Below are 23,913 nucleotides of genomic sequence, written 5' to 3'. Positions count from 1 at the left end.
TTCAGCAAACCAAACACTCCCGAGAAGAGGAAACAGGCAAGGGTCAATTGATTTCCATTCAATGCTCTCTCTCTCCATGTCCATCCCAGCAGGCGGTGACAAATTCTTCCATTTCATTTGCTGACAAATTGAACACGATACAAACGTTCCCCTTCCGTCTATGTTCTGCTCCGTCCACTGCTCGGATAAGATCGTTTTCTTCTCCCGTATATATATATATTTTTTTGTCACCCGATCTTCACATGTCGTGCCACACATCGTACCTCTTTACGATGTTGTCATCCGTCCCCGTCTTGGGTTCGATGTGGTTACCGAGCTCGAACACCCACACACGGTGCTGTACGATGTACGATCGCATGTCCGCAAAACGGACACAATGCCGTTACTGTCAACCATCATGCTGACAGAGCAGGCGGGCTAGGAGGCGGGGTGAGATGAGTCCGGCACTGGGTAAAAGTTCAAACCACTGGGACAGGGAACAGGGATTTCCTTCCTAGATTTGCCGGCGCAGCAGATAACGGTTTCGGATGAATGGAATGGAAACAAATTGTCACGTCGTGATCAAAATCCCGGACGCTTGTCTCCGTTCGCGCCGTTCCACGATCACGTAAACGTTTGATCGAACGACATTATTGACATGAAATGGCATGCAAAAACAACAAAAAAACATCCTAGGGTGTTATAGAATTCTTGTCCCGTTGCCCTTTAAAGAGGCGCAAAACAAAATCTAGTTAAAGAATTTAGAAAAACAAAAAAAAAACAAAAGACTTTCGTGCGGGCAGCAAGCGACGAACCTCTTTAGAGCACAAAAAAAGCTCCCCAAGCAAATGTCTCAAATTCAATTACACTAAGTAATTGATTTGAATTTGCGTGTAAATTGGCAATCATCATTAAATGGGGAGCTTTTTTCTATTAGTATACAGCATCAGCTAACAAAAGAAAAGGCGCAGAACCGTTCGATACGATCAGGACAGCAACCTAAATTCTACAAATTGAGGTAATCGTGTCGTTTCAATCTCAAATCTTCAAACTGAACGGCGCCCCATTGGTCTGAGGCAGATTAAATTAGAATTATTCCGCTGCCCAGAAATTACGATCTTGCAACCCCCGATTTAGCCCACATTTTGGAGGGCACTGAAGCACTTGCTGCAGAAGAACGTACACGGTAGCAATTTTGAATTTTTCTTCCCAAGCGCTTCTTCGCAACGGCCCCGCAATTTGGCCCGCCAAGTCTGGTGTATTCTCTGTATGCTAAGCTTCCCGTTTTTATTTTTGAGTTCTTCCACTCGGTCTTGAGGTCAGTCGATTACGTACACGTACGTACGTGTGTACTCGATCCACCAGGTTCCCGCGCGCCCGCGCGCGCTTACACCAGAACTCCGCCTGTACTAGTGTAATCCAATTACCGCAAACAGTTTGAGCAATTTCAAAACGCCCGTCGTTGGGATAAAATCTGGCATTGGCTGAATGCGGGATAGCGGAAAAAACTGTATAAATCGCAATCGAAAGCCAGTACCACAACACGAAAAACACAGCGTCAAACATAAACATACCACGCGCGAGGGATTGGGACAGGATAGCGAGCGAGGAACGAAGGCAACGAAGAGGCAACCGTCTTCGACCTACGACCGGATGGGACGCGGACTGGGAAATCGGGCGTGAACTTCTCCTCTCTTCCAGATCGTGCGGACGTTTGGTCGATCGTGCATATCTCGTCCGATCCGATAGATAAATGTAATCAACCCCGAACCCCGTTGGTGTTCCCGCTGCTGCGGCTGTGGTGGCAGAATCGGCGGCACACTGGAAATTGAAAAACGTGCTTTAATTCAGCCCCCTCCTCCTGTACCCCCGCTGTGTGTCATCCGATCATCATCATCGCACCGAGATCCGGTGGTCGATAACTGTGTCTGACTGTGGAGTGTGTGTGTGTGTGTTTTTTTTTTTTTCGTAAATGTGGAGTGGAAAGCTGCTCGTTTATCTGCACTTTTCAGCATGAAAAGTTGTTGTCGGTGGTGTAGTCGGTGGTGGTTGCGGTCAGTCCGCCTCCGGGAGGATGCTTATAATTAGTGCCAAACGGGCCCAACAGCACAAAAGCACCAAGCAAGAGAGAGGGCAACCGAGCTCCCTCCTGATGCCTCATTAGCTCACGCAACTCCCCGCTTAAATACAACCCATACCCTACACCTACCTAACAGCACCGAGCACTGCTGAGCGACTGATCATGCTAATCATGCTCAAGTGGTTCGAGTTCTACGAAAACCAGCGTACACGCTAAGCCGACCGGGTCGGATAAGTGTCCATTATCTACAGCGCCACCAGCGGCTGCTTTTATCCGTTATCCGACGCGGCTTGGCGATTGATTTTCCGTCCGATGTTGCCAGCCGCTTTTCTTTCCAGCGCACAGGGTCCAGCAGTGTGTACATTTCATGGGAATTTAATTGATTAGCTACGGGGAGATTATTGAACCGTTTCAAAAGACACTTTTTTGGAAGGGGAGAAACAGAAAAAAGATTTTAAAAAATTAGATAATTATTTTAAAAACTAAATAAACAGCGAACCAAACCGATATTTCTCTAAGTTGAATTTTAAAGGGTCGTACAATTTAGTCACAAAAGAGTAACAAAATCAACGTGTTGCTATGGAGTGTCATTGTGCCCGATTCCGATTCGGTGTTCGGAATCAATTCCGGAGCCGATTCCGATGCTGGAATCGATTCCGATTCCGGAGCCGATTCAGGAACCGACTCCGGAGCCGATTCAGGAACCGACTCCGGAGCCGATTCCGGTGTTGACACCGGAGCCGATTTCAGAGTTGACTCCGGAGCTGATTTCAGAGTTGACTCCGGAGCCGATTCCAGAGTTGACTCCGGAGCCGATTCCGAAATTGACTCCGGAGCCGATTTCCGAGTCGTCTCCGGAATCGATACCGCAATCAGAATCGGCTCCGGAATCGGAATTGACCTGGGAATCGCTATTTGCCCCGATAACGGACTCATAATTGACTCCAGCATTAGAATTAGCTCCGGAATGTGAATTTCTGAAGTTCTTGAATTGAAAAAAGAAGTTTTAGAAGCGAAAACAGTCCGGGAAACTCCACGAGAATTGATCTTTTACAAGTAAATTTTGAATTTTTGCGGTTATCAATACGTAGTATGATTCTACTCAAACGCTGGTTCAGTGGCGATACCGAAACTGACTCCGTTTGGAAGCCGATTCTAATATAGTAGCCATTTCCGATTCGAGAGCCGATTTCTAATCCACAACTGATTCCAACTCCGGAGTCGATTCCGATTCTGGAGCCGATTCCGGAATCAATTCCGGAGTCGATTCTGATTCCCGACCCGATTCTGGAATCGATTCCGAAAACTGATTCCGGATCTACTATCCTACTACTATCCAGACATACTATCCGGAATCGATTCCAGAAAACTGCGGAGCTAGCCGAAATCGATTCCGACATAAAATTCATTTTTCTCATCACTAGTTCAGATGTTCTCTTAAGATGAATGGATTCATGTAAACATTCTGGAATTGTATAGGATGATTATTGGTTCGTTTTATTGTGATTTTGTGCATCTCTTTTCTGTGCAATCCTCTTCTCTGTGTCACATCTACGTCGTGAGGTTTAACGAATGTACTGAACCCACTGAACCTACTGGAACCAAAATTACGACCCGGATCGCTCCGGGCGAAATGTTTCGACGATGAAACTAAATGTATAAATGGTATTAAATTACCTTATGAATTTCAAATTTCATTATTAAATTCAATGAATTTAATGATTTCCCCTCATTTTACACTAATTATTCCATTTTGTTCTCAGAGAATACGTTTCGCGAATGCATCATCCCTGGTAATAACATTCCCTAATACGTAGCTATTTTCAACACATGCAATTCAATCGTGGCAACAGTATTATTTAGTACTGATATTCATACGTATCTGGTTCAACCAATCATTCAGATGAATCACCTAAGCATTCTAAGGCAAAATGTTCGACAGAGATTCATTCGCTCAAGCAACAAACCCTTTTCTACTGTTATTTATATTATATAGCTCAACAAAGCATTCAGAAGGATCATCTAAGTACTCTAAGACAAAGATTCTGGATGCAAGTGTTGTAATTCCAATATACCCGTGCATTTCCTACAGTACAGGAAACTTTCCGACACGTACACCAGGGATAAGGAGAGCTCATAACATCGCATCTTCCCGCACACATCATAGGATGGATACCGGCTATGCTTACGGTTTAAGTCAGTTTGCAGTTCTCTCATGATCTTTAATGCTAACTTCCGGTTACGGGTTGCTAAGGTTTCGTAAATCCCTTCCTGTTGAATATGACTTATCAAAGTAAAATCACCTCCATATTGGAATGATAGTTCCTTGAATGTACGATAATTGTGCGTACATGCTTCACACGAACATTGAAAGTTGAACAGCAATTGAATAACCCTTTGTCTCAGTACCCGATCATCATCGAGGTGGTGCAATCTGAAAGCATGCGAAAAAAAAGTACTCGTATACTGGGGTTCGGAGCATATTGGTGGTTCAAGCAGTTAGCACTATGCTTCAACTGATTAGGGGAATCGTGCAACCATACGGTGGAACTATGCCATTTTACAATGGAGTTTGGTAACCGTTCCTGTAATTGTAAACAATAAATTAGCTTACCCGTAACTATCGAACAGTTGGCAATCCTTGTCGATCGGGCGGATAACGATCATAGCGCAGCGACCGTCGGCCAAATAAAGCCGCCGTACGTTCGAGGCACAGGAATGGTTCAACATGCTGACCGACGGATAGCAAGCCGCACCATATAGTTTATATTCGAAATATTTCTCCTGCGGTTGACCCTCGTAAAAGGATAACAACTGATGATTACATCGAATGGTTTGCACATGACGAAGGATCAGATCGAACAAAAACTTATCCATTTTAGGGCTTGCTTTGCACTTTGGTCCCAGCTCAATCCTTTCCACCATAGCTTTATGCAGTAGAATCGCAACAAGGATTTGGTACGTATGATCGACCAAACCTCGTCGTTCTTGATTGGTTGGCAGCACGTGCACCGTGTTGTACACGTCCTTCGGTGTGGCCGTCCTCCAGTCCATCGTGAATCCGTTCACCCGGGACTCGTCCAGCGCATCCAGATGGTTTTGCAATGCCACTAGGTCACCATCAAAGATACTGATTGCAGTGGCAGTCGCGCGTAAAGCAGTCGCTGGAAATCTTCCACAAACACTGTACGCATCTCGCATGACGCCACACTCATACCGATGGTACTGGTCGTACGCCTTACTCAAACATTCCGCCGAACAGTACATCACCCAGGTACACCCTTCACACGGTATCAGGGTGAATGGGCGCTCGGCGTGACAAAAATCACACCGCACATAGCGGCAATCTTCCTGCAGCGTTTTCACGAACGGCGTGTCCAGCATCATCACATCGCCCACCTTCAGCCGGCGAGTGGTGACCACATGCCGTCCGTACTGTTCGTTCTGTTGCAGTTGCAGACAGTTGGCCACATGCGGCATGTGCTCGTGGCCCGGGTAGCTAAGCCGTAGTTCTTCCTTCGGTTCCTCTTCCATCCGTTCAGCATCCTGCTTCAAGGCCTTGGCCAACGCTTTCTTAGCTACGGCTTCTCGCTGATTCAGCTTTTCCGCCAACCGTGCCGGATAGTTGGACTCGCGAGCTAGCCGGATGTTCTCCAAACACTCCTCGTACCGGTGCAACTGCAGGCAAACTATCGATCGGTTGGCATAGGCTAGGGACCGTTCCTCCGAATTTGCTTGCGTGTCCGAAAGACTCTCGTTGTACAACACAATAGCTTCGTTCAACCGTTTCACACTCTTGTCTAGCATTTTGTTTCCCCTGATGCGAGAGCTAACCGCTAGCTTCGTGTTCTTTGTGTCGTAATAATGTTTTTCCAGATTGGGATGGCTAACGCTGCTAAGACAATTTCTTACTATCTCAGCGATCATCTCTACCGATTGTGTCGCATTGGGATTGTTTATAATCGCACTTTGTAAAGAACTTCCAAGCGTTTTATGCCATAGAGTTTCGAACTGCACAGTCAATGACCATTCTTCCTTATGATAGAATATATTCAAATCAATAAAATGCATTTCCGAGTTCGCATGATAGCGGGGACTGTATACGCTTGGAAAGGCCATGATAGCAACTAACAAATGAAATGTGGCTTTTTTCAACAATTGTGCAAAGGCACCTCGTGGACGACACACTGGCCTACTAGGTTAAGGAGTTTTAGACACTGAAAATGTCGGGTGGTGAAACCAAATACAGGCTGTCCCCGAGATACACGGTTAATGGGGACCGAAAAGGGCCGCAAAATACCGCGTATCTCGAATTTCCGCGTAAGTCGAATCTCGTAATTTGCAGGCAAAATATCACTAATATTCGTGTAATTTTGCAAGTTTTTGCAAGGGGTGGTTTTAGACACCAAATAAATTTTTTGATATGTTTCTACTCAATTGAACATTTTTAAACCTTTTGAAACGGTATTTTACATTCTATGGATTTCTCACATCAGTACAATTTGCTCAAAGAACTGTCAAATTTGGAAAACCGCGTATAAGAGGTACCGTGTATCTCGGGGACCGCCTGTACATACACTTCCCCCAGTAGACCACCTTAACACGAAACAACTTAACAGTAAACAAGAGCGAAACAAGCCATCAACAGTAAATGCTAAATGTGCAGAGATATGCAAGCAATATGATGCCACTAAATTGTAATAAACACACTTGTCGCCTGAACAACAACCTATTATTCGTGCGCACATTATCAAAAAGGAATCTTCTTCAACTTCTTTAAGGCGATAGTGTAGCCCTCGTATGTTGTTTTTTGCGAAATAATCAGAGGTTTGTCTATCTCGTTCTATTCCGCTTTATATCCTCTTTCTGTCGTGCTTTGTTTTGCCTTCAGTGTATATCCTCTGGTTGAGGCATCTCAGAGGTTCGTATGTCATGCTTTTGTTTCAACCGCTATCTCAATTACCAAATTTACACCAAATTCTACTCCAGATGCCGACCAGATACCGGGAGTGTGATTTTAATTTTCAATTCGAAATCACTTTTTAAATGAAAATGGTAGCAACCTATTTTTTTCTAAATTCCCAATTTTGCCACTAAAGTAAATAAGACAAATACCATAATCTTCACATTCAATTTGAAATTTTCAAATCATGTACATTAAAAAATTATTAAATTTTTGATAAGAAAAAGTTCAATTTCCCGAACAAAATGTATGGGATACCCGTAGATCATAGAGTTCAAGGTATTAATTTGGCCATTCAGACAACGGTTAACTGTGAGCAGCATTGCCTACCTGTCTCTTAATTGTGTCCACATTGGGAAATTACTCAAAAAGCCCTGTAAACACCCATCTTATTCATTTCGTAGCAAATAGTCCGCAGCAACAGAAAGCTTTTCGAATGCATCATATATGATAATAACGTCCACCTAATAATAAGCTTCGAAGAATTCATTCAATGTATTCACCACTTTTTTCCGCATAAGTTCAACAAATGCAATTCGTTCGTTCGAACGGTATTTCCTTTGGTACCAGTATTCCTATTATCTAGTTCAGCTTGGCAGTACATATTCACAGCTCTATATGCTCAGCCATTACGTCTAATGCAAGTGTTCGAATGTAAAACCATGTCTACCGTGTAACCTCGTATCAATGAACCCCACCCTTCTCTGGGCTTACGGGTTGCAGTACTCCCAGTAGTTGTAGCTCTCGGACGTATACTGATACGCAACAAAAAGGCTAAAGTCGTAATTAAACATTCTCAACATTATTTCGCCCGCCGGATATCGACGTGCCCTACGGTTTAGATCCGTTTGCAGCTTAGCCTTCACCTCTAGTGCCAGCTTCGGGTCATGCGTTTCCAAAACTTCCTCAAACGAGCACAGTTCCATCGCATCGGCCATAGGCATAGGTGCTCTTGACTGCTGGTTAACTATTTGATTTAGTGTCGGATAATTCGATGCACAGGCTTCACAGGAGCATTCAAAGTTGAACATTACGAACGTGCCTTTTTGTCTGTGTGACCGTTCAAACGAAAAGTGATGCAACCTGAAAGCATACGAAATTTACATTAAATATGCGTAACAAAAAAACGTAATTTTTCCTTACACTCTCCGCTTACCCGTAACTATCGAACAGCTGTTCACCCGGCCCGATCGGGCGAATAACGATCATAGCGCAGCGGCCGTCGCGCAAAATAAGCCGCCGTACGTTCGAGGCACAGGAATGGTTAAACATGCTAACCAACGAATAGCAAGCCGTTCCGTATTCTTTCGCCTGGAACCGCTGCCTGTCCGGGCGGTGCTCGTAGAAGGACAAAAATTGCCGATTAATTCGTATCACTTGCACGTGGCGAAGGATCAAATCGAACAGCAGCTTGCCTATGCTGGGCTTATCGCGGCTACGCGGTCCCAGCTCAGTCCTTTCCAGCATGAGCTTGTGTATAATGATCGCCAGGTATACCATGAACACCAGCTGCATAAACGGTCGGCGCTCTTGGTTAGTCGACAGCACGTGCACCGTGTTGTACACATCCTTTGGTGTGGCCGTTCGCCAGTCCATCGTGAATCCATTCACCTGCGGCTCATCCAGCTCGTCCAGATGCGCTTGCAGTGCGTCCGGATCGTCATCGAACGTGCCGAACGCGGAGGCTACGGTGCGTACCGCCGTCATGGGACATTTTCCCGCCACTCGCCACAGGTCCCGCATGACGCCACACTCATACCGATGGTACTGGCTGTACGCCTTGCCCAAACATTCCGCCGAACAGTACATCACCCAGGTACACCCTTCACACGGTATCAGGATGAATGGGCGCTCGGCGTGACAAAAATCACACCGCACATGCCGGAGCGGATCGTGCAGCGTTTTCACGAACGGCGTGTCCAGCATCACCACATCGCCCACCTTCAGCCGGCGAGTGGTGACCACATGCCGTCCGTACTGTTCGTTCTGTTGCAGTTGCAGACAGTTGGCCACGTGTGGCATGTGCTCGTGGCCCGGGAAGCTCAACGGCAGTTCTGGCTTCAGATCATCTTTCTTCTTCTTCTTCTTCTTTTCGTTGCTCTTTGCCAACTCTTCTTTCGCTTGTTCCTCTCGTTTGTCCAGCTTGTCCGCCAACCGGGCCGGATAGTTGGCCTCGCGAGCTAGCCGGATGTTCGCCAAACACTCCTCGTACCGGTGCATCTGCAGACACACTACTGATCGGTTGGCATAGGCTAGCGATCGATCCGTCGATCCAGGCTTCGTGTACGTGATGCTTTCGTTGTACAACTTCACAGCTTCGTACAGGCGCTTCACTTTCGGGTCAACCATTTTGTTCCCTTCGGTGCGCAGCTTCGCCGCTTGCTCATCGTACTTCACCTCGTTGTGCAATTGCAGGAATTCTCGATACGGAAACTCGCAAAGGCATTGCTCCACTATCCGAGAGATTATCTGTACCGAATGTTCCGCATGAGGATTGTGTCTAATCGCAATGTCCAAAGCAGGTTCGAGCGAACCGGTCCACAGTTCTTCGAACAGATGGGTCGTACAGTGTTCCTCCCGCTGCAGAGCGTCCAATACTTCCTGATCGAGGACATTCATTGCGGCTTCGCTCAAAAACGATCGCACACAATATGGTGTAATTCGAGGTGTGTATTTATGGCTGTTAATTAGCACAAAAACAATTGTAGCGGCTTCCAAATCTCTGCACAAGCAGAGGCTAACGATGCAAGGATAAAACGCGGATTGCTTTGAGCTGTTCGTGCGAATCCGGACACAATGCAACTGATTATTTGACAGATAAAAAGCCGCGCAAAACAAATCCGCGTATCCCCCAGCTGACAAGCTTAATACGAACATAGCGGAATGAGCTATCGCTGAATTATTATTTTGCGAATAAAGTACAGTAGAGCGTCGATTATTCGGGCAGTTCGGGACCGGACAGTTGCCGGTTAATCGATTTGCACGGATAATGGTCCAAGAAGTGTAAAAGTCAATAAATCAATAACCATAACCAATTAAAAAAATATCAAATTCATGAAGGAAAATCAAATAGAAATTAAAAAAAATACAAAAAATAGCATAGAAAGACAAAAATAAATTGAAAACAAAAATAAAAAAATAACCATGACCAAATGACAACTGTCAGGTTAAAATAAAGAGTGGGTAAAACTCTGAATACATTTGAAACGTCAGATGTAGAAGGATACATCCTCACTCGCCGAAGAAGAAAAAGAAGAAGAATAACCATAGGTTTAACAACTGTTCATGAACAAAAATGAATTTCGAAAATACCACTAGATACTACTGAGCTGCACAAAAAACTGGTTGCCCACTTGACTATCGCTGTAAATGTTCGCTGTACGTTTGAACAGCTGTCACGTTTATGCGCACGGTTAAGCCACCCACCGGTTAATCCGCCCCCGGATAATCGACGTTCTACTGTATTGATAATTCTGTCATGGACTTAATTAATTAATTTATTTATTTAGAAACCGACCGAAACACATCTTAATTATTTATATATTACCTAATCCTAGCATAAAGTTGTAGAATGCAATAGCAGTGACAGAGAGGGACAGCATGTACAAGTAGGGAGAATAGGTTGACAGTTGTTATTGAACCACCGCCGAAGACGGGCGAATAAATATTACACCGAACCAGAACTCTACAATTGGCGCAGCCGGTACGATTTTTTGTTGGTGGTGTGTAAAACGTGCAGATAACAGATGATGGAAAGAGTGAGTCTGGGAAAAAAGTTGTAGCACGTAGCGTTTTACGAAAGAAAGGCAAAAAGGTGAGTTAGGCAAAATCCCGAAGCATTGTCCCAAACGTGGAAAAGGCGCAAGTGTAAATGACAGCCATGTTGCGTACCCAATCAACAAAACTGACGCTTACTAACAGAACCCAACAAACATTTTAATATGTAAGAGCGAGAAAGCATGATTATTTTTGCTGACCGGGAAAAGAGAATGAGAGTTTGGTTTGAAATCTACAGCGCAGTTTGGCAAACTAAAAAAAAAAAATAAGAAAGAATATGAAAAATCGAGAAGAATGCAAGTCCGGTTGAAGACCGTAGTACATACCCAAAATAATACTATTGATTAAAAAAAGAGAATGCGTGTCCGGTTGAAACTCCGCAGCGCAAAGTAGTGTTTGTAATAAAAAGAGACTTTGAATAAATATAATTTTAAAATAGCATGCAAGTCCGGTTGAAGACCGTAGTGCATATCGAAATAATTATAATGATTATAAAAAAAGAATGCGAATCCGGCTGAAAACACCAAGCGCACAGTGTTTGCAGAAACAGAAAGATGTTGAAAAATTTCAATTTAAAAAAAAAAGATGCGAGTCCGGTTAAAAATCCGTAGCGCACTGGTTTTGATGAAAACTGAAACAGTAAGAAGCATGCAAGTCTGGTTAAAGACCGCAGTGCAAATAAAAATATTTTATAAAAAACAAACAGTCGTAAAAGGAGATGCGAGTCCGGTCGAAGACCGTAGCGAACAGCAATCCGAAACAAATAAAATGCGAGTCTGTTTACAAATCCATAGCGCAGTTTTTCCATAGTAAACAGGCAAGTCCGAAAGATTCGAAGTGCCGTAATAAAGTTAATGTGAGTCCGGTGTGATTCCGTAGCACAAAAGGGCAAGTCCGGAGAAATCCGTAATGCCATATTATAATGAGAATGTGAGCCCGGTATGATTCCGTAGCACAAAAGGCAAGTCCGAAAAAATTCGAAGTGCCGTATTAAAATGAATGTGAGTCCGGTGTGATTCCGTAGCACAAAAGGGCAAGTCCGGAGAAATCCGTAGTGCCATATTATAATGAGAATGTGAGCCCGGTATGATTCCGTAGCACAAAAGGCAAGTCCGAAAAAATTCGAAGTGCCATATTAAAGTTAATGTGAGTCGGGTGTGATTCCGTAGCACAATAAGGGCAAGTCCGGAGAAATCCGTAGTGCCATATAATGAGAATGTGAGCCCGGTATGATTCCGTAGCACAAAAGGCAAGTCCGAAAAATTCGAAGTGCCGTATTAAAATGAATGTGAGTCCGGTGTGATTCCGTAGCACAAAAGGGCAAGTCCGGAGAAATCCGTAGTGCCATATTATAATGAGAATGTGAGCCCGGTATGATTCCGTAGCACAAAAGGCAAGTCCGAAAAATTCGAAGTGCCGTATTAAAATGAATGTGAGTCCGGTGTGATTCCGTAGCACAAAAGGGCAAGTCCGGAGAAATCCGTAGTGCCATATTATAATGAGCATGTGAGCCCGGTATGATTCCGTAGCACAAAAGGCAAGTCCGAAAAAATTCGAAGTGCCATATTAAAGTTAATGTGAGTCGGGTGTGATTCCGTAGCACAATAAGGGCAAGTCCGGAGAAATCCGTAGTGCCATATAATGAGAATGTGAGCCCGGTATGATTCCGTAGCACAAAAGGCAAGTCCGAAAAATTCGAAGTGCCGTATTAAAATGAATGTGAGTCCGGTGTGATTCCGTAGCACAAAAGGGCAAGTCCGGAGAAATCCGTAGTGCCATATTATAATGAGAATGTGAGCCCGGTATGATTCCGTAGCACAAAAGGCAAGTCCGAAAAATTCGAAGTGCCGTATAAAATGAATGTGAGTCCGGTGTGATTCCGTAGCACAAAAGGGCAAGTCCGGAGAAATCCGTAGTGCCATATTATAATGAGCATGTGAGCCCGGTATGATTCCGTAGCACAAAAGGCAAGTCCGAAAAAATTCGAAGTGCCGTATTAAAGTTAATGTGAGTCGGGTGTGATTCCGTAGCACAATAAGGGCAAGTCCGGAGAAATCCGTAGTGCCATATAATGAGAATGTGAGCCCGGTATGATTCCGTAGCACAAAAGGCAAGTCCGAAAAATTCGAAGTGCCGTATTAAAATGAATGTGAGTCCGGTGTGATTCCGTAGCACAAAAGGGCAAGTCCGGAGAAATCCGTAGTGCCATATTATAATGAGAATGTGAGCCCGGTATGATTCCGTAGCACAAAAGGCAAGTTCGAAAAACTCGAAGTGCCGTGTTAAAGTTAATGTGAGTCCGGTATGATTCCGTAGCACAAACGGCAAGTCTAGAGAAATCTGTAGTGCCATATTGTAATGAGAATGTGAGTCCAGTATGATCTAGTATGAATATCCAGTATTTAGCACCAAAGGCAAGACCGAGGAATTTCGAAGTGCCGCATTAAAACTAATGTTAGACCGGTATGGTTCCATAACATAGAAATCAAGTTAGAAGAATTGCCATACTAAAATAGGAAAATTGATATTATGCAGCATACGCTGACGACAAAAGTAGAAAGGAAAGTATAGTGGTGGAAAAAGAGATTAATCTGGCAAGCCAAGTTGTCACATAAAAGACAACTTAGATTAATATAAAAACAAGCTAAAGAGTGGCTGGCAGCGCGAGAAGCTCAATGTGCGTGACATCTTGAATGTGATTATGTGCGATAAAAAGAATGCGATTCCGGCTGTTATGTGAAGTGCACAGTTGCACATAAAAAAAGCGATAGAGAGAGACGGAGAAAGAGAGAGAGATAGAGATAGATAGAGAGAGACAGAGAAAGAGAGAGATAGAGATAGATAGAGAGAGACAGAGAAAGACATAGAGAGAGAGAGAGAGAGAAAATAAAATTGAAGATTTAGAGGAAAAATACAATTGAGAGACAGGATACAGTAAACAAAAAAAAACGAAAAGAATGTAGACATAGTTTGTATTATGTGATAACATTTAATAGAATAAAACAAAATTAGATGTGGTGCTGACTTTTGATTAATAAGGCTCTTTTGATGCATAAAAAAAATACAATAGGCAAATTTTGTTAGAGTCTTGTTAATTAGGAATCTTGTTGATAACTTCAAAGAAAGTAATGTAATGCGAACGAAAATCAGGGAATAATTCCTACTGTTAAAAATAATTACATAAAATCGTTAGTCATGCATTTATATAAACAAACGGGATTTGTTTGCAAATCAAATGCTAATACATCACGACAGAATTGTGATTCAACCGGAATGCACATGATGATAGATAGATTAGAAGACTTGATTATAAACTATGGATCTAGCTATTGGAGATTGAAAAATAATCAATTTGTTGATTTCATTAATCGTTATTGTGTATATCCAACAACATGTAGTATTTTAAGAATGCAGTTGCTTTGGAGGTTTGTGGTAATGATAGAGTATTTCAAAAATATTAGAGGGAATCATTGCTCTTCCTATGCTTATGATACAATACCAAAATTGATAACAGGAAGAAGTTAAAAAAAAACATTGGTCCGAAGGGTTTACTCGCTATAATAGCAATCCAGATAGATTGTCCAGATCTCCAGATCCAGATCGACCAATCCCAAATTCAACCCATTCCAGATGGAGCTAGGCTAATTGCTATGATAGCTGCTAGGATGAAAGGACGTCCAATTTGACAGCCTACTGACCGATTTTGGTACCTGGTTTAGAGCAAATTAGCGATAAGTTCGGTTAAGGTCTTGAAGTAGGGTTGAATAAGGTCAACGCAAACAGCTGGTAAAAATTAGGCTTCATCGAGGATAGTAGCCAAAGCAATTAGAAGAAGACAGGCATATGATTGGACAAATGGGCAAAATTTTCTACGCGAGCGAAGGTTAAAGTAATCGAAATGAAGTCACTAACAGATTGATACACACGGACAACACAGAGTAACAAGCTGATTATGAAGAATATTAAAATGGGATGGGAAATTAATTTTTAAATGCTTAACAATTAAAAAAAGAGATCATAATGACTACTTAAGGTAGTTGCAATCTTACATCGCAAAAAAGGGAAATGAAAATTCATTACAGACAAAATGAAACATAAGGTTAAAAAAAAAGAAGAAAGAAGAAAATTTAAGAGCATATACAATAACATGTTTGATATTTTGCCACACCTTCCAGTACGTGTAGATAGCAAAAGTTGGTGCAGGAAAAAATCATTCCTTCATGGAATAAAGAGTAACTGACAAACATTTTGGACGAGTCCCAGGTCAGTAGATTATACGTGAGAATTCAAGTTTGTAAAACCAGCCCGTAAGACCAGCTAAGATGATATCTGAAAGATAATGTCCATAATAATGTAATGAAAGATTATGTAATGTCTATTGATCATGGTTGTGAGACTGACAAAAGCTAAAATGCATCGGAATGAGTTAGGAAAATACGGAAGAGCAAAGTTAACAAGAACTATAGATACAAAAGATAGTTCGAAGAAGCGACGTATTGTAGGAATTGTGATAAATAGAAGAAGTAAATAAGACAAGAATCGAACATTACTGCAAATATGTAGAATATATGTTATTTATGTCAAAAAGGCTTTGAGATGTTGAAATAAGTAAGCGTTGGAATAGGAATCTACTTTGCAAAAAAAAAGTCTGACATGAGTCATCGATGAGGACAGTTATAAATGTAGATGTGTTTGAAGTGTTAAGAATGAAGTCAAGCAAAGAAAGCGAGAAGGAAGATGACACGGAATTTATAGGAGCAATGCAGAAGCAAGTGACAACGGGTAGAATTGAACCAACGAAGGATGTTGAAGCGGTTGAGCGCAGATCTCAAAGAAAAATCAGCTGTAGTTACAGTTACATGTATCGGATAAGTATTGAGTTTGGGAATGTTAAATGAAAAATGAAATTATTTTGAAAAATAATTTTTTTTTTGCAGCTTATCTTTAGCGTAATGCACAAGACTTTACCCTGAATCATGATGCAGAGAAGTCCTTCGAGGTGGCCGAGACACGGAAATGTACTACACGCAATAGGATTTCAGAACACGTGGAGAGATGGAGCACATATATGATACAACCATCAAGTTACTAATGCTATGAAGGAAGTGGAAGAATAGAAGATCGAGATGTAGATGTACAAAAAAAAAAATCATTTGCAAGAAACCACGACAGAGTAGTCAGAATCATGAAGTATTATGACAATTAAAAAGTTAGACCATGCAAATTTGGTTTTTGTTAGGATTTAAGGATTAGACGTAGATGTATATACAATCGATATTGTAAACCGTGAATTGTTTGTTTTAAGTTGAAAAACCATAGAAAATCTGTATAACAGAATATAAGAGGCTTTTTTTCACTGTTTTTCTTGGAGGAGGAAAGGGATTGTAGAATGCAATAGCAGTGACAGAGAGGGACAGCATGTACAAGTAGGGAGAATAGGTTGACAGTTGTTATTGAACCACCGCCGAAGACGGGCGAATAAATATTACACCGAACCAGAACTCTACAAAAGTAGCAAAAAATCGTTTTTAGAGCGCATTGAAAGCATTGAAGAGCTGAAGTCAAAGTCATTCATTGATATTAATAACAGTAATTAGTAAGGACTGCAAAGCTTTTTTTATACATTCAACATTTTAATACGACAATCAAAGCTTATCCATTTCACTGCGAAATTTGGAAAACAGCTACCATAAGGAAATGTTGCAAATATAATCTCACAAACGAGCCTATTTATGGCAGTCAATAAAAGAAATCTGCTTATATCGATCATCCACCGTTGGAATTTGGTGGCGAAAAGAAGAAAAAAAAAGAAAAAAGAAGAAAAAAAGAAGAGAAAAAGGAATCAAAAAATGCGCCAACACACATAATAGCGCATTGGCAAACGGCCGTTACTCCGCTTCCAGCTCGCTTGTAAATGATTTTCACCGACCATTTCCATGAACCATATCATCCCTTGAACATCAAAAGCGGGCCCGCCGAGAATGGTGCAATCGTGCAATTCACCAAGGAGTGATGATTTCGTTTTTACTGTTCTAATGGGCCACACAAACGCGTGCGAAAATGGTAAACGCTTTCTCTTCCGCCTAACGTTTAGCAGTGCTGACAATTTAACGGTCATAACGCAACAGAACTGACTCTATAGCCTCTCTGCCCATATCGATTGCCCCATAGTAATCAATTATAAAGTTTAAAATTTATTTTCGTTGTTGGAATTGCGAAAAATAGCAGAAAAGGAAAACAAGGGAGAAATCCTCAATCATTAAGATTGGAGGGAGGCAAATTTGAATATCTGATTGCCCTGAAACTGGAAGCGATCGTTATGACTGGATGATGATTCCAAACACGTTTCCGAACACGTCTGGCGCAGCTGTAGCCTGAGTCAGTAGGTTTTGATATCGGACAGCCCAAAAAAAGCAACTTCTGGTTTCGTTGCGAAAATGACCAATTATCAGCTCATTATTATGGCTGGCTTCATGTGATCTGCACCATGCCGAAGACGGACGGGTCTACGGGAAGGGACCCTTTCCCATCGAGCGAAAATCGATCGCACAACTCATCTCTGGGCAGCCATAATGGGCACCCTATTTTCCGACCAGATGCTACAAATTATTCACCAAACCACCACTCCTGTCTAGAACGGTGCGCGCACTGCGGAAGAATCGGGCAGAAAATTCACGATCAAAGATTAGGCAAGCCAGTGTGCCACCCTTCCCTGCTTGGACCCCTGAACTTTGGCGCTGTGCAGGCGAAACAAGCCACAAATTATGACCGGAGTTGGGAGATGGTGAGATGATTAGAGGAGGAAGAACATTTCCGTCCCGATAAACTGCCGCTGGTTGGGGGTGTGTGTGGGCGCACGATTTGCTCACCTTTCCCATAGTCTGCCAATCTTAAGTGCCGCCACTTGCTGCCTAATCAAATCCACTGCGACTGATCTTATCATCATCGGGCAGCATAATAATGTGGTCCTCTCCTTCTTATCCTCCACTTGGAGTTTTCCGCTATTTTTGTAACTTCACTCCGTTTCGCACGTCGGTTCACACGTCGGTTAATCGGTTCTTCCACAACCCACGCCGTTTTTCACCTACCCCTGCTGAAAGCGACATGAACTCTGCGTCCTCCCTTTCTCTCTCGCTCTTCAAACTTTTTTGTTGCGCGCAAACCACACGCACGAACCCTACAATCATAACAAAATAATACTGCACCACCAACGGCAAACCCCATACTTACCCGATTTACCGTAACACACACAAACGAGAGAGCATTGTGTTCAACAAAATCAGCACGAGACATTTCTTTGCTCTCCTCTCGGGCTTTACTTTGGGGGGAGTGGGCATAACAAGAAGGAAACCAGCTTCTCATGAGCAATGAACTTGAACTTGACAATCGATCACCGACGTAGCTTCTTGGTGGCGTAACATGTTGTGGAAACGGCAGAGGAGATTAATGTACGGTCAAAAGCATTACACTTTCATGTGGCGGTTTTGTCCCTGTAATGATGTAAGAATTTTGTATAAATTAATGACACATCTTTACTAAGGACGGTAGGCGCGGTAAAAGAATGATCATTGCATAGGGACTAATTACCTTAAAACGCTTACGAAAGTCAGTGATGAGTTAATGGAAATGTTTGCCCTGTCTAATTGACTGCTTCGCACCTCGGACGTAGTCTTGCATGTGTAGATAACGAGCTTTGCGGATGAATCAAGCGTTAACCCCATTGCCTGTATCCACACGTGAGGACCAAAACAGCCAAAGTCATACAAAATCATGAAAAAGTCTGCTCCTTTGCGTTCCGGCGTCCACCCGACATTTACCGAGCCGAACCGAATAGTTGTGTTCGTTTAACATGTGTGCGTATCTGGTAGCAACAGTTGTACTGCTTACCTGCCGTAGACGACATGTATAGCCTGTGTCTCGTTTGCCTTTCCTTTCGGTTACGTTCGTGGTATAAGCCTATCCCTGTTACGTTAATGGTGATGATATAATCGAATGCTATCGGCTCAACATTCGGGCATTCGGGCAGGCCCGTGGGCGTCATGTGTACGCGGACAATGCCTGTTTGGAACACACTTCTTCCGATGCTGTTTTCGAGTGCAGATTTTCTTTCTAAAATGCCACAAAAAAGGTACCACATTCCACAAGCGTTCTAATGTATCTCAATCACTTGAAATAGAATAGAAGTAGGTGTATTTTAAATCATCTGTTTGTTTGTTTTGTTTGTTTTTTGCTTGTTACTCACAATTATCTCCGATTTTGCTTGTCGCACATGCAAAAATAGCGGGAAAAATCTGGTTTTGTTTCAAACACTTTATAATGATTTTTTGTTTGCTTTCGTTTGTTAAAGATGCATCTTATATGTTTTACACTTTTTTTGTGTGTTTGTTTGTTTGTTTTATTAGCTTAGGGTGTTGTGCTCGCCCGCACTCTGTCACGGAGCGTGTCTCGGTACTAGCTTTTCTTTCTCGCTTTTTTAACCTTTCTTTTCCTTTCGTTCTTTCTTTTTTCGGTTTCTGTTGTTTTCTATACGCTTGTGTGTGCTTTGCAGGAGTTTCATCTTTTTAAAATTATTAAATGTGTTTTTCTATGTGCAAAAACCTAAGAAGGTGTTGTTAACAGGCGCTTGTGGTACCGCTGTACGATTGATCTTTACGACGGTCGTACCGCTGTACGATTGTTAGCGTCCCGTGGCGTGGAACCGATTCTTTACACTTTTTGTACCATAATTTACTGATCTTTTGCTTCGATTCTTCCACCGCCACTGCTGTGTGTATGGCATCTATGTTATCTGTGTATTTTCATTGTTTGTTTAATTGTATCATTGTTAGAAAGCACAACAGATTCCTCTCTCTTTGCTTGCGCGATCTGTGTGCTGCTTAGTACATAAATCTAGTTTATTTTTTTTCCCTTTTTTTCTGTTTCATGCACAATTTTGCTCCATTTTTTTGTCGTACCGAGAATGCACCCTTCGACCAATTCGGCGGACCGGAGTATTTTCGAAAAAGCTCTTTTCCACAAATAAAATCCTTTTCGTAAACACAACACAAAACGTGTGCTGGTAAGGGAGGGTGGGGCAAGATAAAACCGCATTTCCTTTGGACTTTCCGGCGCACTAAGAGCACTAGGTTTGGTTGAACAACGATGACAAAATGATCAAAAAATGTTTTCTGAAACCCGCATAGTTGGAGGGGTTTCGTCCTTAACTTTTTTTTTTGGTCCTGCTTTGCCAAACGTCTTACCAAAACCTACTCTAAAGCTACCCCTCACCTGTTGGTGTGCGCCAACTGCTCTACAATATCGGGGTTTCAGTGCAATTAATAATGCCAATTACCGTTGTGTATCGGTGTGTGTGTGTGTCACAATTCGTACTCTTAGAATTTAAATTTATGGATTTTAAATCCTAAAACCACAAAACAAACGCGGTATTTAGGTATTGCACTGGTTCGTGTCCTGGTTTGTTCTCGCTCAAAGCCAAAACAACTCAAAAAATAAGGGGAGAAGAAGAGGGGAGCATGAACCTATTTGTGCAAAACTGTGTGTCTGAGCGAACACTAGCCTTCTTGACCTCTGAACTCTGTCTTCAATTGGCAGTATGATACATTCCTGGCAAGCAAAACCAAATTTTGATGCCGGTGTGTTCATCAAGTGTGTAAAATTATCATTCTCTTAGCTCCTCTTGCTCGCTCTCTCTCTCTTTCTCTCTCTCGTGTCCTAGATTTGGAGGGATTCCGGGAAGGCTAGGCCCTCCCGGCATCCACAACAGCACCGTTTGGATTCCATTAACGTCCTAAACTGCCTTCCTGCTTTTGTGTAAATGCTCACTCATCATTTAGTGGAAAGGAACGTAAAAAACCGTTTTCGCGATAGGAAAGTTATGCGGGGATGAGAACGCGCCGATCAGGAAAGTTTCACCTATAGCTGCCTACATCTAGTAGCCTGGAAGAAACCTATACACGCTGGAACTACTAGCTCCTCTTCTGCACTAGCAATACGACAACAACACCTGTTGCTTCGATAGCGATATCTACAGTCCAAATTAAATGCGGTTTACAGGCGCATCATCTTTGTGCTTCATGTGTAGCAACATTTTGCTGCAACGACGGTGGTGCCCTTCCTTTAATCTAATATTCGAAAGCCCTGTGTCGAAATGTCGATAACCATGCGGCACACACGAGCGAGCACACTCTCACGACCATTCCCCAGGCTTTTTATTTGCTCTAGTGGAAAGCCCTGTGGCACAGTGGCTCCTGTGGTGGCACCAATCTTCCCCTCCCACCGCACAGCAAGTTTTGCAGCAGGCAGTACACCTCGCAAACCCGCGTAATGTGGATGCGTGCGCACTTTGATCTCGTTTTTTTTTTTTGTTGGTCCTACTGTGGCCTACCGAATGGTCTAGCTCCGCTCGAGTAGTGCGGGGACGAGTGGGGAAACATACTCCCATAAATTTAACGCTTTTTTGTTGTTGTTTCAATCCTTACAATTCTAGCACTTCAAACATTGCGCGCGCGCTCGCTTGGCTCTTACATAGTAAATTGTCTTCGTCTTTTCATAAACGCGATTACTTTTTGCGCTCCATTGCTATTGTTGGCAATTGCATTCCCATCATTTTTGTGTTGAAATGCTCTGTGTTTTGTTATGTCTTGTAGTTGTTTTTTTTTTGTTCTGTTTATACGATAGGATGTCTACGTCACTATCTTCGTCATTTTGCTTTATGCCATGGTATTAAGTGTCCAAAACGGGATAGCCGAAGATAACACAATGGAAGGAGATAGAGAGATGTAACCGTTACAAACACCGAAGTACACACACCTGTATGCGACAGCTAAAGACGGGCTTCAGCAGAAAAGGCCACGGCCACCCGCTACGACACACGGCTTAGAGTGTGTGTTTGTGTGCATCATTAAGTGACAAAAAAAAAGTTGGTTGCAAAAAATAAACGAGCTATTACGTCCACACTGAAGACACTTAAATATCTAGTTTCGCTTTCTTGCAAGCGCTCGCTTCCGCCCCGGCGCTGGCGCAAGAAGCCGCCGCCCCGGCACCGATCGCCGCACCGTCAGCACTACCGCCCGCCGGACGGTACGTGGCACGCTCCCCCTCGCCAGCGACCGGCGCCGGCGGCTCGACCGCAGCATCGGCCGCCGGCCGGCATCATTCAATCACCAGCTCCTTCGGCTCCTCCCACGGGGAAGCCCGGGCGGCCAAAGTGGCCGTACGTGCTGGTGCGCTGGTAGAACGGCGTGCGCAGGTTCAGATCCTTCACGATCTTGCCCGGGCGCAGGTCGAAGTTGTCCGAGACGATCTTCAGCAGCTCCTGCTGGTTGTACTTCGACGTGCCGTAGTGGAATACTGTGATGGACAGCGGCTCGGCCAGCCCGATGGCGTACGCCACCTGCACCAGGCACCGGCGGCAGATGCCCGCCTTCACGAGCGATTTGGCGACCCAGCGGGCGGCGTACGCCGCCGACCGGTCCACCTTCGTAAAGTCCTTGCCCGAGAACGCACCGCCACCGTGCGCACCCCAGCCGCCGTACGTGTCGACGATGATTTTGCGCCCGGTCAGGCCGGCGTCGCCCTGCGGCCCACCGATGATGAACAGCCCGCACGGGTTGATGTGCACGATCGTGTTCGCGTCGAAGTACTTGGCCGGGATCACGTCCTTGATCACCTTGTCCATGATTTCCTTGCGCAGCTCCTCGAGCGTAATCTTGTCCGAGTGCTGCAGCGACACGACGACCGTGTGGACGCGCTGCGGGATGCACGCGCCCGACTCAAACACGTACTCGGCCGTGACCTGGGTCTTCGAGTCCGGGCGGGCCCACCAGAAGTCGCCGCTGCGGCGCAGCTCCGCAATCTTCTCGTTCAGTCGGTGGGCGAGCACGACCGTCAGCGGCATGCACTCCTCCGTCTCATCGGTGGCGTAACCGAACATCAAACCCTGGGAAAATACATTCAAAGAGGGAGTGAGAGTTTTGGGGAAGAAAAGAGAGATTGTAATTAGTAATTAGTTACAAAGAAACATGAACACGGTCCAAGCAAAGCTCAAAAGCAAAGCGTTTCAGCTGGCTGAACTATTGACAAGCGTTTCCGTCGAATTTTATGCGTCTCGTCTCGTAGCCCAATTTTGGTTCGAATAGAACGAAATAAGGGTTGGCGCAGCACACGCACGGGGAAATGCGCTTCTAATCTAAAAATAGTGCTCCGAGTTCAACGACATTGACGTCATGGCGCGCGCGCGGGTTGGAATTCGCATTCATTTTTTTGCCCCGGCCCTGTTTTCGAGCCGAAAACAATGTACGCAACGGGGCTTTGCCTTCGCGCTACAAAGTATACCCGCTCGCAAGGTTCACACGCACGCAAGAATCTACTTCAAAGGCATGTCAATAGTTCAGCCAGCCAGTGCGCAAAACGGGCAGAGGCTTATCTCGCCCGTGTTTTTAAAGTGGGCCCATCCCCTATTTTATTTTGTTCTTCCTACCGCTACTGATAGAATATTACATCAACTGAATCGAATCGAATGCGAAAGAGAGAGCCAAGCGGAGGGTCATCATGAATGGCACTTGTTTTGACAACTCGCGCAAGCATGGCCAGCATGGGGCAAAGAAATGGTTGACTGAAAGGGCGCCTTCAGCTGACCTTCTTGGATGGTGTGTGTGTGGCTGAGGTTCGAAGCCCTGGAGGCTGGGGCACACGATTTTGGGCTGTAAAAACACAGCTTTGATAGCAGCTGGACACACATACCCAGGCGAGCGCGCGCGCGTGTGGCTTCTGTCCGAACAGATACATGCGCTGTTTCGTGCGAAGACCGAGCCACGTCTGCGCTGCCAACCGAACCCGCTGCTCTGCTTCTCTAATTCGATTCGATTAGATTGAAGTACGCATACACAGCTAAGCAAACATGCGATTACACGGAATATTAATTCTAAGAAAAATAGAAAACATAACAGTTAGTAGGTGCAACAGAAAAATAGAAAAGAAACTACAAGCAAGAATGAAGATGATAATGTTCGATTAGTAGAAGAAACTTAACCACCCTACACAAAATAATTAAATGAAATAATGAAAAGAGAGAGCTAAAAAAAACATTCTTTTTATAAGTTTTCTAACAAAATTT

At 43.8% G+C, this 23,913-nt stretch overlaps 1 protein-coding gene and 1 pseudogene across 8 annotated transcripts; both read right to left on the bottom strand.

The window, feature by feature from the left end:
- Positions 1-1,550: 1,550 nt before the first annotated feature.
- On the bottom strand, positions 1,551-9,910 carry LOC121597908 (SET and MYND domain-containing protein 4-like). 8 transcript variants are annotated; one of them, XR_006005481.1, is made up of 5 exons: positions 8,845-9,907; positions 4,674-5,339; positions 4,249-4,493; positions 2,189-2,480; positions 1,551-1,800 (listed from the first exon to the last, which is right to left on the bottom strand). XR_006005481.1 is itself a non-coding variant. In XM_041924217.1 (4 exons), the coding sequence occupies exons 1-4, from the start codon at positions 9,897-9,899 to the stop codon at positions 2,458-2,460; spliced, it is 1,989 nt and encodes a 662-aa protein (XP_041780151.1). In that variant the 5' UTR covers positions 9,900-9,907; the 3' UTR covers positions 2,046-2,457. The 8 variants fall into 8 exon arrangements, 5 of the variants coding, with proteins under 5 accessions (XP_041780151.1, XP_041780149.1, XP_041780148.1 ...); XR_006005482.1 differs by having other exon boundaries at positions 4,363-4,493; positions 8,845-9,905; XR_006005483.1 differs by lacking the exon at positions 4,249-4,493 and having other exon boundaries at positions 8,845-9,904.
- Positions 9,911-19,053: 9,143 nt separating this feature from the next.
- Positions 19,054-22,797, bottom strand: LOC121597930 (annotated as a pseudogene).
- Between the last annotated feature and the right edge of the window lie 1,116 nt (positions 22,798-23,913).

Source organism: Anopheles merus, chromosome 3R, assembly GCF_017562075.2.
Source record: "Anopheles merus strain MAF chromosome 3R, AmerM5.1, whole genome shotgun sequence".
NCBI lineage: Eukaryota > Metazoa > Arthropoda > Insecta > Diptera > Culicidae > Anopheles > Anopheles merus.
This window is presented reverse-complemented; position numbering and strand designations above follow the sequence as displayed.

Bases quoted from the DNA above. Each gene is read 5' to 3' on its own strand.
- LOC121597908 (XM_041924215.1), bottom strand. From the start codon at position 9,899: ATGTTCGTATTAAGCTTGTCAGCTGGGGGATACGCGGATTTGTTTTGC. The intron at 5,459-8,963 runs GTGGGCGATGTG...CGCCGGCTGAAG, and splicing joins TCACCACTCGCCGGCTGAAG to GTGGGCGATGTGATGATGCT. The intron at 4,494-4,673 runs GTAAGCTAATTT...GCATGCTTTCAG, and splicing joins CAACTGTTCGATAGTTACGG to ATTGCACCACCTCGATGATG.